Raw genomic sequence first — 15,064 nt, 5'->3', positions numbered from 1 at the left:
TCTCTCTCTCTCTCTCTCTCTCTCTCTCTCTCTCTCTCTTTCTCTCTCTCACTTTCCCCCTCTCTCTTTCTAAACTCGAGTTCAAAGTTACGCAAACTTCGTTTAGCTTCAATTTACTTCTACTAACATTTCTCTTTGCTGAATGTGTCTTCTCACGGCTTGATGGTCCTGTTTCTTTCGCGGCAAAATTAGAAATTAAATTGTTCACGTAAACTGGATAAAACCTAACTAACGAAAACATAATTGCCTTGCACATAAACTATCGCGGTACTTTATTGCTTTTTCTCTTAAATTTACAACAATTACTGATGCGCTATTTGAATATATGTTTTTATTAATTCGTCTTTTGTAGTATTTAAGAGTAATTTTACTTTTATATTTCTTATAGTACTACTTTATTATCCTATGATTTTGTTTTACTTTTACATAAAAACATAATTACAAAATTTTTTTGATAAATAACTGTATGCTAAAAATCTTCTTTTATTTGTAATTAAAACATTAAAAAAATTTTTCTTATTTTCAGAATGCTCCACCGAATTATGAGGACGTTGACTTATCATTTTCATATATAAAAAAAGATTGCACAGGATTACGGTATATATGCATTCATCACGTTTCGTAAATTAATACAAGTGAATTATTTTACATCTAGAAAATTATTAATCTTAAATTTTATAATTTAATAGACATGTAGGAGCCTACGCGATCTTCCATCAAAATTTAGTGGAAGCAAACCTTTTATGCAGACATCAATTGTTCAGTCCTGCTGTTGACAAACTTATAGCGTAAGTTGAATGTAATAACAAGAAACCATAATTCGCGGAAACTTTACCAATCTTTATATTTTTATTTAAAAGAGTTTAAAAACTGATTATTTTTCTATTTAAAAACTGATTGATTATCTTATTTTTTAAAAATTGAATTTTCAATAATATGGTATTTCTAACTCTTTCAGAAATTGAATCCGTATGTGTTATTGTAAGTTATAAAATTTTTTTTCTTTGGGATGTCATTAACTCTGTGATTATAAGTTAATCAAACTCGCAACTCTCTCACATATAATGTCAAAAATAAATCGTAAACAAATAGTTATTGTCTAAAAATTATTTTCAAATTCTATGTGTATCTAATAAAAACTTCAGCAAAACCGATTTCGCCGAGTATAAGTAAATTTTAATTAAGCATAAAAATATTCAACCTCTATTCATAAATACTATAATAAATGAATCAAAATGTTAATAGTCATGGCTTACACGAAAAATTTTACAATACGCATTAACAATACATTTCCATCATTTGTAAATACGGAGACGGAAATGATAATTTTTGTATTTTAATTTTATGAATAACACTCAAAAACAAATCTAACTCGAATTTGCTTGTTATAGAAGCAACAAGACATTCGACGCAATCATTATCGAACAATTATGGTACCAATGTTATTACGCCCTCGTAAAGCACTACAACTTCCCCGTGCTGATTGGATTTTTGAGCGTAGGCAACTTGCCCTACGTAATGGATTCCGTAGGTAGGCATATCGTGCTTGTCGAACAACTTTCGTGGTTTCGTCGGCCTAGTAATTTTATTGTTTACGAAAGTCATCCAGCGCAGGTAACAACTGGAAATGCGAACCTGGTCGGACAGTCGTTCCGCAATGTCTCTTTACTGGGTTTGCACCCATCCAGGTTGGCATCGTCAACGAACGTCGTTACCGCGCGCGGAAATTGACGTAAATTGTCGTTAAAGCAGAAAGTGCGAGCAATCGGAGACCGGGTCTTCGTGGAAAAGGATAGATTACTAGGTAGTGCTTTAACTTGTACCGGGCTGACCCGAAGAACGCTGGAGAAAAGGTGGCGAAGGACGACGCGCCAGCTAGCCGCCATTCGATTCCTTTACCTCGACGTAATTGAAGATACCCGAAAGTACTCTTTCGGATGAACGTAATAGACCGTGAAATAGATCGCCGTGGCTGCTACTGAAATATTTCAATTACAGCCAAGCGAGTTTTGCGAGAGCGAACCACGTTTCAAAGTAGTAACGTTCCCTATTGATCCTGACCCAATCACTGAGTTGAGTTTTCGAAGAAATAGATACCTAACTATAACACATTGCGCTCCCTTCTCTTGACTTGCGAGAAAATTTACCATGTAATAACGCATTTCTCTACTCGTTCGAACAGAAGCAATAAAAGAAAAGTATAGTTCTAAATCTTTGAAGAACGCATCGCACTGTAGAGTACCTCTACTTGTAACCTATCACTCCCTTACTTCAAAAATGATACAATTAAAAAAATTAAGTTTCTTAGAAAAAAAGGTAGAAAACTATTTTTCAACTTGACAGAAAATTATTGATTAATCAAATGTCACATCAGCAAAAAAATTCATGTATGATCAAACATCATTTTTATATTATTTTAGTATTTTAGAACCCTTAATCCTACTCATCTGTTCATTATACGATTATATCGTATAGTGAGATCAATTATATCGTATAGTGAGATTAAGAAGCTCTAAAAATAAAAAAAATTACGGCAAAAGATCTTACATTAACAAATGAAGTGTTCAAATATCACAGAAAATGTTTTTAAATAAAATATTATTAAAATAAAAAAAATAAATTACATTAAAAGTGCTAAAAACATTACTAATGCCAATGTTTCATGAATCTTGCCGTTCACTTTATCAAGCGAAGAACACATATATACTTTTACATTACACAATTGAATATACTGCATTTTATAAGCAGCTAGTTTTAGAAACATTTTTTTTTATTTAAAAGAAATATTATAATACATGACTTATGGTTGGCAGGAAATCCAGACGATCCTAACTTTAATCCAGACATGACGTATCCATTCACGGATAGAATGACAATCAATGAGCGTATAATGAATATCCTTTACACAACATATACAAGATTATATTATCGATACTGGCATCTACTAAAGGCTCAACGCATAGCTAACGAACGGACTTCCGGCACATCCGTTTACAACATCGATAAAAATTTCAGTCTAGTGATTTTGGGCAACAATCATGTGTTCGGTTATCCAAAGCCGCTACTGCCACATGTGATCGAAGTTCACAGTTTGCATATTTTGGAAAACCCTGGTTCCTTGCCTAAAGTAAGTAATTATAATTCTTTTTTTTTTTTATTGAAGTCTTTTTTATCTTCTACCGAATTTAGCTCAATGTTTTTTCTATAAAATATAAAAGATGAGATAGAAAAATTGAACGATCTACTGAACAGTAATTTTGTTATTTCTTACAAATAGTAAAATGTCCAAAAAATTAAGATTATGATTTTCTTCTAATTCAACAGTAAATTTTAGTCTATTATGGTAACTAAAATTATTATATATGGTAACTTTCGAAAATGTCAATTCATCCTTGGGAGCTACAAGCAAGATGTCATCGATATGACAAAAAAAAAATATATAGATAATTACTCGAAACTCTTTCTTCCAAATCTTACATGACATGATATCTCTATTGTTAATTGACAACAAGAAACCTATGAGGATACCAAAAGTTTGTTAACAAATCATTGTTATTTGAAAAAGTAATAAATTTGAAATAAGGTAATTATAAAACGCACAATTGTAAGGACAAGACATATTGATAATTATCTTTTCTAATTAAGCCGTTTCCATTTACTTCAAATTTCTTTTAATCGTACATTTACGGTAAAAAGACATTTAGATTATAAAATGAAATTAAATAATTTAACGAGTTAAACGTATCGACATTTTTCCTACTTGAGTAACATCTAGAATTGATATTTTTATGTCAATTAAACCTTTGCTTCTCGTAGTTTTAAGTACACCTCAGAAAGAGAGAGAGAGAGAGAGAGAGAGAGAGAGAGAGAGAGAGGCGAAATTGTGTGTCGTACGAGAATGATTTCTCCCGGGAAAATACATACCATTCTCACAGGTGACCAATAATAGTCAGTTGGTAGAAGTTTACCAACAACTCAACGTAGCGATGTAAAAGTAAACATCATTGCTATTTACCGCGAATTGTTCTAAGTCTCCTAAGAGGTGACAAGAAAAATATTATTGAAAGGATATTTCCTTGAAAATCCATAAAAAAAATAACCGTGGAATCGTCTCTACATAATACTACAATAGTGGTTTGCGACTTTCGCAGTTAACCTAGATTCTAGAAATATGCTACCAAAAACATTCGTTTGTAACGATTGTTTAACATATAATTGTAAACTGACAATTTAATCATTGAAAGTGCATTTCTCTTTTTTTAACTTAAAACTAAAATAATTTTATACTAGTTTTTAATTAAAAATTAGACATTTTGTTGAAACATTGACCACACATTAATTTTAAATATATATTAAGAGAAAGGCAAACAAGTAGAAAAATTGAAAATTAACTTGATTTATTTATAAGAAAAAAGATAGTATATTAATAATAACAAAATTGTTTTGCTCTCTCTCAATAAAAAAAGAGAAAAACTATTTAACGTTTTGTAACTGCTTTTTAGTACCACCAAAAAAAAAAAGATTTTTTTAAATAAAAAAAAAATATATCTATACTATTAAATAAATATAACCTAACGCAAAGATGCTTAAAGATAACGTAACATCAAATGATATCGAGAACAGAACGTGACCGCGGCAATATGATCGTCTTTATATATACATAGAATATATCGAAATCCATGAATAGTTGTAATTAATAGGGAGGGAGGGGGGACAAAGCCTTCGGCTGCACATTGCGCATATGGAACCACCATTGCCGCCATGTCTACTATAAAAGCTAGCGCAGGTTTCGCAATTAACAAAGGAAGTTACATTATCAGTAATATCAGTCGTATTAATAGCACCATCGGTTCCATTTCCTATCGCAACAGTTGCTAATAATGCAGTTTTGAAAATATAGGTTACATAACGAATAAATGTATTTTATAAAACGAGATAGCTTTTTTGTCTACAAATTGATTACCTGATACAGCATCGTTTGCCTACATCATTTTTACCGACAGTTCATTTGTGCACAAAATTATTGCTTACAGCTCGATTGCCTACATGCACTTTTATGCACAAAAACAATTAAGGTTAAATTAGGTAAGAAAATAATTTGTATATTTTTAAAGCAGAGAGTAGTACGTGTAGTAGCCAATCAAGATTTCGAAGTAAGCAATCGATTTAGGTAAATGTGATATTCTCTTAAAACAAACAAACAATAACGCTTGTGATTCAATTATTGGGTTGGGGAAAAAAATCCTTTTACATATATCTAAAAAGACCCTTTCTCAACCCACCATTTGTTGCAAAATTTTCGTTGGTATATTATTCGATAGAGTAAAGTTTCAGCTTTAAGAATCTGATTGTGGCATCATGATTTTTAACGGAGTTATGAGCAATCAAAATCAGAATGCCCCTTTACTCGCGAATAATTGAGGAACAAAAAATCGTAGGAACATTTTTAAAATACGTAGAGAAACTTTCACGATATGCTTTCACGCATATTATATATTTTTGTAAATGTACAGAAAACATTAATTTTAGTTAATAAAAATAATGTAAACTATGAAAACAATTTTTCCGTTTATTCTATTAATTCAAACTTTGCTATTTATTGAAACTTTTGAGCAATATTGTATACAAAATTATAATAAATTAAGAAATATTTTGCAATATTTATGTATATTGCATGCCGCTTGTCATTAAAAATAAAAGTTGAACAAAGTATCACTAAATCATCATTATATATACGTGTCACACTTTTCAGGTCTCATTAAACGAAATTTTTATTAATATAATATTTCAGGATGTCCAGGAATTTCTAGACAATGCTCAAGATGGTGCTATTTATTTCTCTCTGGGCTCAAATCTGCAAACTGACCAACTACCCGCTGGACCTTTGACCGCATTGTGCAACGCCCTAGGCTCGCTTAAACAAAGAGTTCTATGGAAACATGCCGGTAACATGGCCATTCATGCGACCAACATCAAATTTGTAAAGTGGGTGCCTCAACAAGCAGTACTGGGTAAGGCTGCCCAAGGCTAAACTGACCAACTCTTTAACCTCGTTCTTTTCGAAAGAAGCGGATCAACTGCCGCGAGATATGCATTTACAAAATGGTTCGATGAGAAGCATTCTATACTGAAATTTCTTTGTGCTTGAAGATAGGGAATCGATAAAATTATAAAAAGAGAGAGAATATACTTCACAATCTTATTTTGATTTTATATAGCTATGGTCCTTACTATAATTACAATACACAATTAATATATTTTATTTTAACTTTAATAATAGATGCTTTATCAAATTTAAAACTATTTTTTCTTCGAAAGAACTATTAAAAAGCTAGAACAGAAGATATTGCAACATTGTAAGTTTGAAGATATTTAGTAATAGCAACACATAATTATGCAACGATGTACATAGTGAATAATTTTAACTGTTGGAGAATTTGCTATGGATTTAATTATTTAATTTAATCGCGCTTATGTAACACACAAAAATTTAATGCTTTAGCATTAAGATTTTCTTAAGATTTCTTAAAGATTTTCTTAAAAGGATTATCCCGAATTAATTATAAAATCTATTATAAAATTATGAAATTGTAAATTTTACAATACATATCGTATTCTGGTTAATTCAAATAAAGTTTATCGAGTTAATACGCAGTAAATATCGTTAATCAATCTAGGTTTCGCTGGTCGCAAATAACGATTACTAAAGAAAGCAATTTTACTAACTTTATACAAGTACGGAAACTCTTCCAACTTGCAAACGAAATGTAAAATTCTACCTTAATTGTCCGATAACGATCTTACAAGAACTTCATATATTGCCAAAGTACTTTAACCACTTATTCGTGATTATTATAAATGAGTTGAGAAACTTATACTTGGGCTTTCAATAATTACATTTTTATTTTGTTAACGGGTACAAAGATTTGTTGAATTCATCCAGCAAAATTTAGCGCGAGAGAGAAACAACGGCTACAAGGATATACGAACGTTGCACACAGATATTGAACGAACTTGCGACTTTAGCATTACTTTCAAAAGACGTTAATTTCCCCAAGTACATTCTCTGAACTAATCTTTTTCATGATTTGAAATCTTTAAATGATTCAAACTTAATTACACGGTTATACATATATCATGGCTATTCCGACACCGTTTAGCAAACGAGATGAAAAGAATGAGTTTTCTTTTACATCGAGAGACACACGGTTATATTTCAACCGAACAAAGTCCCAGGGATCGAAACGGCATCCCTACCACGTTTCGAAATGATCATCAAAGCTGTCTTCCGATCAAGATCACGTTACTCGGATGTTTGAATTCGACCAACGTTACCTCACTCTCTCTCGCGTTACATCAAAGAGAAAAGTAACGTAGAATATAAGAAAGGCCGATACACACGTCGATACCAGGTCCTTTTCCCGCCTTTGGATGGTTGAAACGCGTTATTTTTGCAAAAGTCGCTTAAGGGTAAGTATTGAAATAAAAAAAATTGCCAACAACAGAGCCGCGACCAAGGAAAATATAGCCACAAACTAGTATGGCGGAATGAAGTGAAACGATAACTCATGACGCATGCGGCGGTGAAATTCTCGCGGGAAATTCTGACAAACAACTCCTGTTGGCAGTAACGCAACTGGCTCGATGCAAATGCATAAGCGTGCACAAAGTTTTATACACGTTGATAGACAGGCAGCGGTTGCCTGCATGAAGAACGTATTAGTGTTGGGAATACGAATGGTGACTAGAAAAAATTATGCAATTATATCGAAACTTGAAAAATTATTGATGTACCATATAATATCTTTCGACACGCGTCCGCGTTTGATATCTATACCCTCAATAGTCATATTCCTTCAACATTCATATTACTTGTAATGCAGAAATATCCCCATGGAAATTTAATTTTAATAACAGATTCCTAACAGATTCCTTTACTTAATTTTAAAATAAGCAATAAAAAAAAGGTTTTAATATTTGAAAATTCAACTACCTATTTAAAGAAAATTCTTCACTTTTATACAAAAGATTTTCTAATAAATATATAAATATATATTAAAAATGGCGTATCTAATAATTTTACCGTTGCACAAATTTTCTAGATAAAATTTGTTCTAATTGAGAGAAGTGTGTCGCGTAACGTACAATGAAAAAAAAATATCCTTCCCTGGACTTCGTGTGACGATAAAAAATGCACATCCAGCAGAATTTCGTCGAAAAATTCCGAGTGCGTTGATACTCGAATGCGATCAATCGGCCGTAAAGAGCGACGCGAAAAAATAAATATGACAATGCAGACATTTTTATGAAATCTCGCGTCGCATCTCTCGGTTGCTCGTAATCAACGCTAGGGCTTTACTTTACTTCCACTTCTCATCGCTCTTTCTTTCTCCTTCTCCTTCCCCCTCCCCTCTCTCTCTCTGTCTCTCTCCATATTACGTTTTTTTATCACTATCCTACGCGCACTACTGTCCCATTGTTCCTCGGTAATTCTCCAAAGTAAATACCCGTAAAACATCATTTTGCGATACTTTATGTACTTATGCCACTTTTATATATGTAGGGCATCCCAAGGTGGTAGCGTACATGATGCAAGGCGGATTGCAATCGTTGCAAGAGGCGGTGCACTATGCCGTGCCTGTAGTCGCAATACCCTTTTTTGGAGATCAGTATTTCAATGCACGTAAAATCCTAGACGCCGGTATCGGACTGACACTGGACATCGACACCATAACCGAAAACGCCATCGTACAAACGCTCACGGAAATCGTCAAAAATAAAACGTGAGTATGACCTGATTCTAACACAGAATCGCAACAGAATAGTAACGTGATCTTTCAAAAAATTAATCCTGACGGTATTTCGCTCTTCGATAGCTATACTATTGAATCGTACTCATTTAAAAAAGTCTGAACAGAATCGAATTACTTATGATCTTTTCTTGTCAAATTATGTTTTATATAAACTAATATACAATAAGGTGATCGCCAATACGGTCCATACCAGTTTGTTTTGAATTGTATTTCTTTTAAATAGAAATCAAAAATAAAACTTTAGAAACAAATACAAACTAAAAAGTATTTCTTTAAGATGATATAACAGTTATATATTGTGTTTGCAATTTTGCAATAATTAACTTTTTCATAAGATAGTAAAAATAACAAAATAGTAGGCTAAAACATTAGACAGTAATGCCACACATAATTCTATTTTTCTTCTTTCACAATAGTTATCTGTGAAATATCCGTTATTTATTGTATGTGAATGAAAATTTTTATTTTTCTATAGAAATTTTTACTTCGATATAAAATATTTTGTTATTAATATACTCGTATTTTATGCTGTTGTACAAAACGCAAACATAAATAACGCGGCATTTTCTTTCTTTTGAAAATGCCTTTAACTCTGATAGAGCTATTTAATACAATAATGTTACATCATATAAAGATTAGAGTAGTCACATCGCAGCGTCGCAAGTGTTGCGGTTCAATGAACATCAAGTTTAGCTCGATTCTGATTGAATCGCAGTGCTTGTGACATGCTTGCAATGCTGCGATGTGACTAATCCAAAACCAGTCTAATGCGTTATTAGACGATATAATTACATTATCCTCAAATAATGTTTTTCAAGGAACAGCAAAAGACCAATTATAACTGTCAAAAGTCTTGATCAACTATGATATAATTATCATATTAGTAGGGGAGGCCGAGAGGCTAAATGTGGATTTACTCGAGCGTCGTGGGGACCTATTGAATTGTGAAGATTAGATGCTAAAAAGAAAAAAAGGTTATATGATGTATGCCGTTTCAGTGGTGGGGGGAGCGTGTATAGGCTTTCAAAAAAAAACAGTGACAATGAAATACTCGAGCGTGTCAGATATTAATAGTGTAAGCGACCCATGTGTTTCTGATAACGGATAAATATTAATCTGACGGTTTGCGTGGTGGAGTTAGCTGTAGGAAGGGGTCAAAAAAAGGGGGAAAAAAAAAAATTTCCTCGAGCGCGTCAGATTTTTGAAATGTACACTTTCCTACGTGTATTTTTCTATAGAAATTTTTACTTCGATATAAAATATTTTGTTATTAATATACTCGTATTTTATGCTGTTGTACAAAACGCAAACATAAATAACGCGGCATTTTCTTTCTTTTGAAAATGCCTTTAACTCTGATAGAGCTATTTAATACAATAATGTTACATCATATAACCCAAAATCCCCGCTTGGCCTCCCCTACTATATCTACTTTGTAAAGTAAAACAAAGTTGTCTTTAGACTTTAGAATAAAAACAATATTATTAGCATTGATTCGTAATCCTTCTTTTATGTTTAATTGTTTTATTCAACTGAGTCTGTATCACTGTATTTTATTTTATTAAATAAAATACATTAAAATTACGAAATAATTGTCAGCTATAACCTTAAGAATAATTAATGGATTAGTCGTAAGGGAATTATCGATGTCTACTATAGAATATATGAATTCGACATGTGACATGCCAAAATTGTAATTACAGGTATTTGAACAATATCAAAACAATGTCTGCGATAGTACAGGATGAATTAATGAAACCTATAGACAGGGCAGTGTGGCATGTAGAACACGTATTGAAATTTCCAAACTCGAGACATTTACGATATCATGGACAGGATATGTCATGGATTCACTATTATGCTACATATCTATACTTGGGTACAGATTTCGCTTTATTATTATACATCAGTTATATATTGTACAACAAAATTGTTAGTCCTTTTGTAACATACGCGAGTAACTTAAAACGATGGATAAGTAACTTGAAACGGAAACTCGATTAAATGTAAATGTACAAAGCAATGAAAAAAAATTGATTATATGGCAATTAAGAGAAAATTTCTTCGCATTACTTTCATACAAGTACTTTATGTAATGTTTATAATAAATAAATAAATAATACATTGTTGGTAATAGAAAGATGTTTTCCCAACCCAATATCATAAAAATGTCCTTATGTTTGTCAAATATCTTAATTATGTCCCCTGTTTGGGTATGCATGTTGTCTAGATTATGCGTGTAATTATTACATTTGTTTAATTTTTTGGTAAATATACATTTTAGGTGACACCTCGATCGACTTTAATGTGCTTTAAATACGTTGTAAGAAAGAGTGTCCTGATTCCCCACAAGAATTAAATGGAGGACGGCATTGGTTTAGGAGATATAATAAATTAAAATTAATAAATCCTTAGGGGACCTCGACTGTGATGATCTTGATCTTGACATAGAGGTGAAGGTACTGATCAACTTTTTCTTATAAATTAATTGGATAGTATCTTTTCTATCTTTTCTGCCCGGGCTCGATCCCATCACTATCAGTACTATCACACACATTGCCAAAACTTTCCAAATCTATACCTTCGTGAGGGAAAGTTCAAATAATCCAAATTTTTTTTTAATCCTTACTGTTTGGGACACATATGTAACAAATAAGGATTTATATATTTTTAAAAACTATTGCATATAAGTTAGAACCCTATATTATCTATTGTTGACAAATACCGACGGATAATGAGCAAAGTTAATGTATTTGAATCCAAAAGCTCCGATTGTGTAGTTTTAAGAGTTAAAAGCCGTAAAAAAAAGCCGTAAGAAATTTACCAATCATAATCGATTATTCTTCTCATATCCAACTATAATTGGCCAATTTCTTACGGCTCAGATCATGACTTACGATCATTCTATTGAATTATAGAACAGGAATAAGGGATTCTAAAGTCATCTGTATTATCAATTAAACATATAATTTTATATAACAATTATCTTTTTTCTCTTTTACGAATTCGAAAATTCTTTTCTAGGATTAAAATATATATATTAAAGAGATGCTGGAGTGACCAAATTATAGGACATTGTAGACCGATAAAATCTCCGAAATAACTGAACGGAGTAAAAAAAATCCTTTTAGGCTGCGTTCGGAAAAATCACCAGAGTACCCCCGTGTATCGTTTTATTCTTGTTTAACATTGAATGAACAACAAAAGGATAAGATGAAACTTGATGACTCGGGGAAACCTGAGTGATATTTCCGAACGCAGCCTGACGCAAAATTCAGAGGTGTTGTAATGCTCTTTATACTGACATTGAAAAAAGTTAAAAACTTACATTTTTTAACTCGTAGAGCTGTGTGTGTGTGCGTCCTGATGTAAATATTTCCATATTGTTCCATATGAATATTTCCTTATTTGTAACGCGTCCCGGGGGTGAAGACTGAAGAGTGTATTAAGTGCTACCAACCCATCTCTTGTACTCGCCGCTAGGTGCGGCAATCTCGAATCTCGATTCTCGATACTGGCCGTATCGACTCCGCGTCTCCGCGATTGGAGTCAGAGGCCATCCTCGTTAAAGAAGATTCTCTGCTCTTTGGTCACAATTTAAACGAGCATTTTTTCGTAATTCAGTACTTCAGTTTAATTGTATGATCAGATAAAATATTTTACTCCTATTCGTATACGATTACCGATAAACATCGTAAAGTGATTATTAAAGATGAACATTCTGTGCGTAAGCTAAGCGTGTCAGCCAATTTCCTTCTCTCAAATTTTTTTATGTATAAATAAAATCGTTAATAACAGTGACAATAAATCTTCACCTTCACGATGACTACGTTAAGTGGATTTATAGAATTCTTCCAGAAAGGCAAGGTAAAGACCGCTGTTAGTTTGTAACACAAATATAGATTAACCTCGAATTATAAAAGGCTTACTGTAAAGCTTACTGTAAATAATGAATTATCGTTTGATTTATTTTCTGATAAATATCTGATATTTTATTTCTACAATTTTCTACTTGTTATTGTAAAAATTGTTTTCAATTTCTGCAATTTCTGCATTCTACAAAAAATGTTTGTATATTTGTATATATGTATTGAAATTGCAGACATTTAGGCCGAAGAAAAAGTTTGCTCATGGAACATTGCGTTACTCTTTACACAAGCAAGCTCAAGCTTCTCTCAATTCTGGAATCAATCTAAGATCTGTTGTCACATTGCCACCAGGAGAAGATATGAATGATTGGATCGCCGTTCATGGTACAGAAAATGTTCAAATAATATAAAGATTTAAAGTTAAGATTAGAGAGTATCATTTTACTCACCCCAAAAAAACCAAGAGGGTTTTTTAGATTTTACCCGCTTAAAAATTGTACGCTCGAAATTGTGTTTTCTTTTTTGAGGTTTTATTGAAATTGTATTGAAGATCATAATCAAACACCAAACTTATAATAAATTTGTTTAAGCGTTAATTTTAAGCGCTAAATTTATCCATATAAATGTTAATATAGTTTATAGTATGTAGTATCATTGTTTCTTTCTTTATTTTCATTATAGAAGTGTTTTTTTATATTTGAAAAATTTATCATTATAATGCTTTTACAAAATTCTTTTATAATTAATTTTATTTAAATATTTAATTAAATAGATAATGATAAATACAATGTAAACTAAATATTACGTGAAAAAAATTAAATAATTTGATTTTAAAAAACCCAAAATTCCATTGGAAAATCAATAAAACCTAGTGGACTGAGCTTTTTTTTTAAATAATGTTTCGCTAACTTATAAGACGTAAATACTTTAATGTATAATATATTTCCTTGATTTTACTATTACTATTATATTAAAAAAATTTTTTTAATATTTTAATTCCACTTTTAAAAAACATCTCTATATGAAGAAAATACTGCAATTATATGTTTTTCCGGTTTTTTTTTTATAGTTGTAGACTTTTTCAATAGAATAAATCTTATATATGGCACTGTATCCGAGTACTGCGATTCAGCGTCTTGTCCAACAATGAGTGGTGGAGCACGTTTTGAATATTTGTGGGCAGACGGTGAAAAATATAAAAAGCCTACAGCATTACCAGCGCCTCAATATGTTACCCTTCTTATGGATTGGATTGAAGCTCAAATAAATAACGAAACGGTTTTTCCAGTATCAACAGGTTTTACATTTGTTTTACAATACTATTTGATATAGATATTTAATGACTTTTAATTTAATCCTATTTTATATTTTATTATAATTTTATTATAAATGTATAATTTTATTTATTTCTAGATGTGCCATTTCCTAAAACGTTTGTGCCACTATGTAGAAAAATCTTGACGCGCCTTTTTAGAGTCTTTGTCCATGTGTACATCCATCATTTTGATCGCATTGTAGCAATAGGAGCAGTAAGTATATTAAAATATTTAAGATACTTTTAGTATTTTACTAGATGACTTAATTTAAACTGAAACGTTGGGAGAACATTTTTTATTCGAATTCATTGAGGAATTAATTCATTTGGAATTCATTAAAGAATTAATTCATTGAGGAATCAATTTATTGATGTTTACGTTATGTCGAATTCGTTTAAATATATTATTATATATTATAGATGCAATAATAACTAGCATGGCTCATTCATTATTTGACTTAAATTTTAATTAGCTAAGCCTATTACTTTATCTAATTTTTAATATAATATTTTAGGAAGCACACGTGAATACATGTTACAAGCATTTCTACTATTTTATAACGGAATTTGATTTAATCAATTCTAAGGAATTAGAGCCGTTAGCCGAAATGACTTCTAAAGTTTGTAAGGATAGTGTTTCTCCTACTCAAAGCACAGCACCATCAACCAATCAAGGCAGATAGTTATTTCGTAGTCATATTTGATAAACTTGTTAATTTCAAGTTATAGTAGAAGAACAAACTTCCAAAGAGATACAGAAAAGGAAATCATGATAAATGTACTCATTTCATATGATATAATATAGTTTGTGACATTTTAATTATATACTTCCTGTATACTTCACTATATGCTTTTTAAATAATTTGTTGCAAAAGATATCAGTAACATTTTTAAAGCTTCTTATGTGATTTGTCTTATTAAAAAGATGGTATTAAGTATAAAGATTGTGTTAAGTTATTAGTTATATATTTGAAAATATAAAATGTTTTTTATATAAAAAAATATAATAAAAGTGCTAATGAATCAAGCTAGTTGTATAAAAAATTTTTCTTTTATAAACATAAGTA

The 15,064-nt window shown here is 31.2% G+C and overlaps 2 protein-coding genes across 2 annotated transcripts in view; both read left to right on the top strand.

Annotated features, from left to right (window-relative positions):
* The window catches only part of LOC108781317 (UDP-glucuronosyltransferase 2B15), a 12,043-nt gene extending 1,226 nt beyond the window's left edge, over positions 1-10,817 (top strand). The window contains exons 2-8 of the mRNA XM_018549255.1: positions 527-597; positions 690-788; positions 1,392-1,531; positions 2,814-3,127; positions 5,792-6,011; positions 8,564-8,783; positions 10,517-10,817. Of these exons, the coding sequence (XP_018404757.1) occupies positions 527-597; positions 690-788; positions 1,392-1,531; positions 2,814-3,127; positions 5,792-6,011; positions 8,564-8,783; positions 10,517-10,817 (1,365 nt within the window). The remainder of the gene's footprint in view (positions 1-526; positions 598-689; positions 789-1,391; positions 1,532-2,813; positions 3,128-5,791; positions 6,012-8,563; positions 8,784-10,516) is intronic.
* Positions 10,818-12,597: 1,780 nt separating this feature from the next.
* Positions 12,598-14,743, top strand: Mob3 (MOB kinase activator 3). Its single transcript, XM_018549269.1, has 5 exons — positions 12,598-12,680; positions 12,916-13,066; positions 13,752-13,979; positions 14,096-14,211; positions 14,513-14,743. Exons 1-5 carry the CDS (start codon positions 12,636-12,638, stop codon positions 14,678-14,680), a joined length of 708 nt encoding a protein of 235 aa, XP_018404771.1. The 5' UTR covers positions 12,598-12,635; the 3' UTR covers positions 14,681-14,743.
* Positions 14,744-15,064: the final 321 nt, after the last annotated feature.

Source organism: Cyphomyrmex costatus, unplaced genomic scaffold (genome assembly GCF_001594065.2).
Source record: "Cyphomyrmex costatus isolate MS0001 unplaced genomic scaffold, Ccosl1.0 scaffold8, whole genome shotgun sequence".
Lineage (NCBI taxonomy): Eukaryota > Metazoa > Arthropoda > Insecta > Hymenoptera > Formicidae > Cyphomyrmex > Cyphomyrmex costatus.
This window is presented reverse-complemented; position numbering and strand designations above follow the sequence as displayed.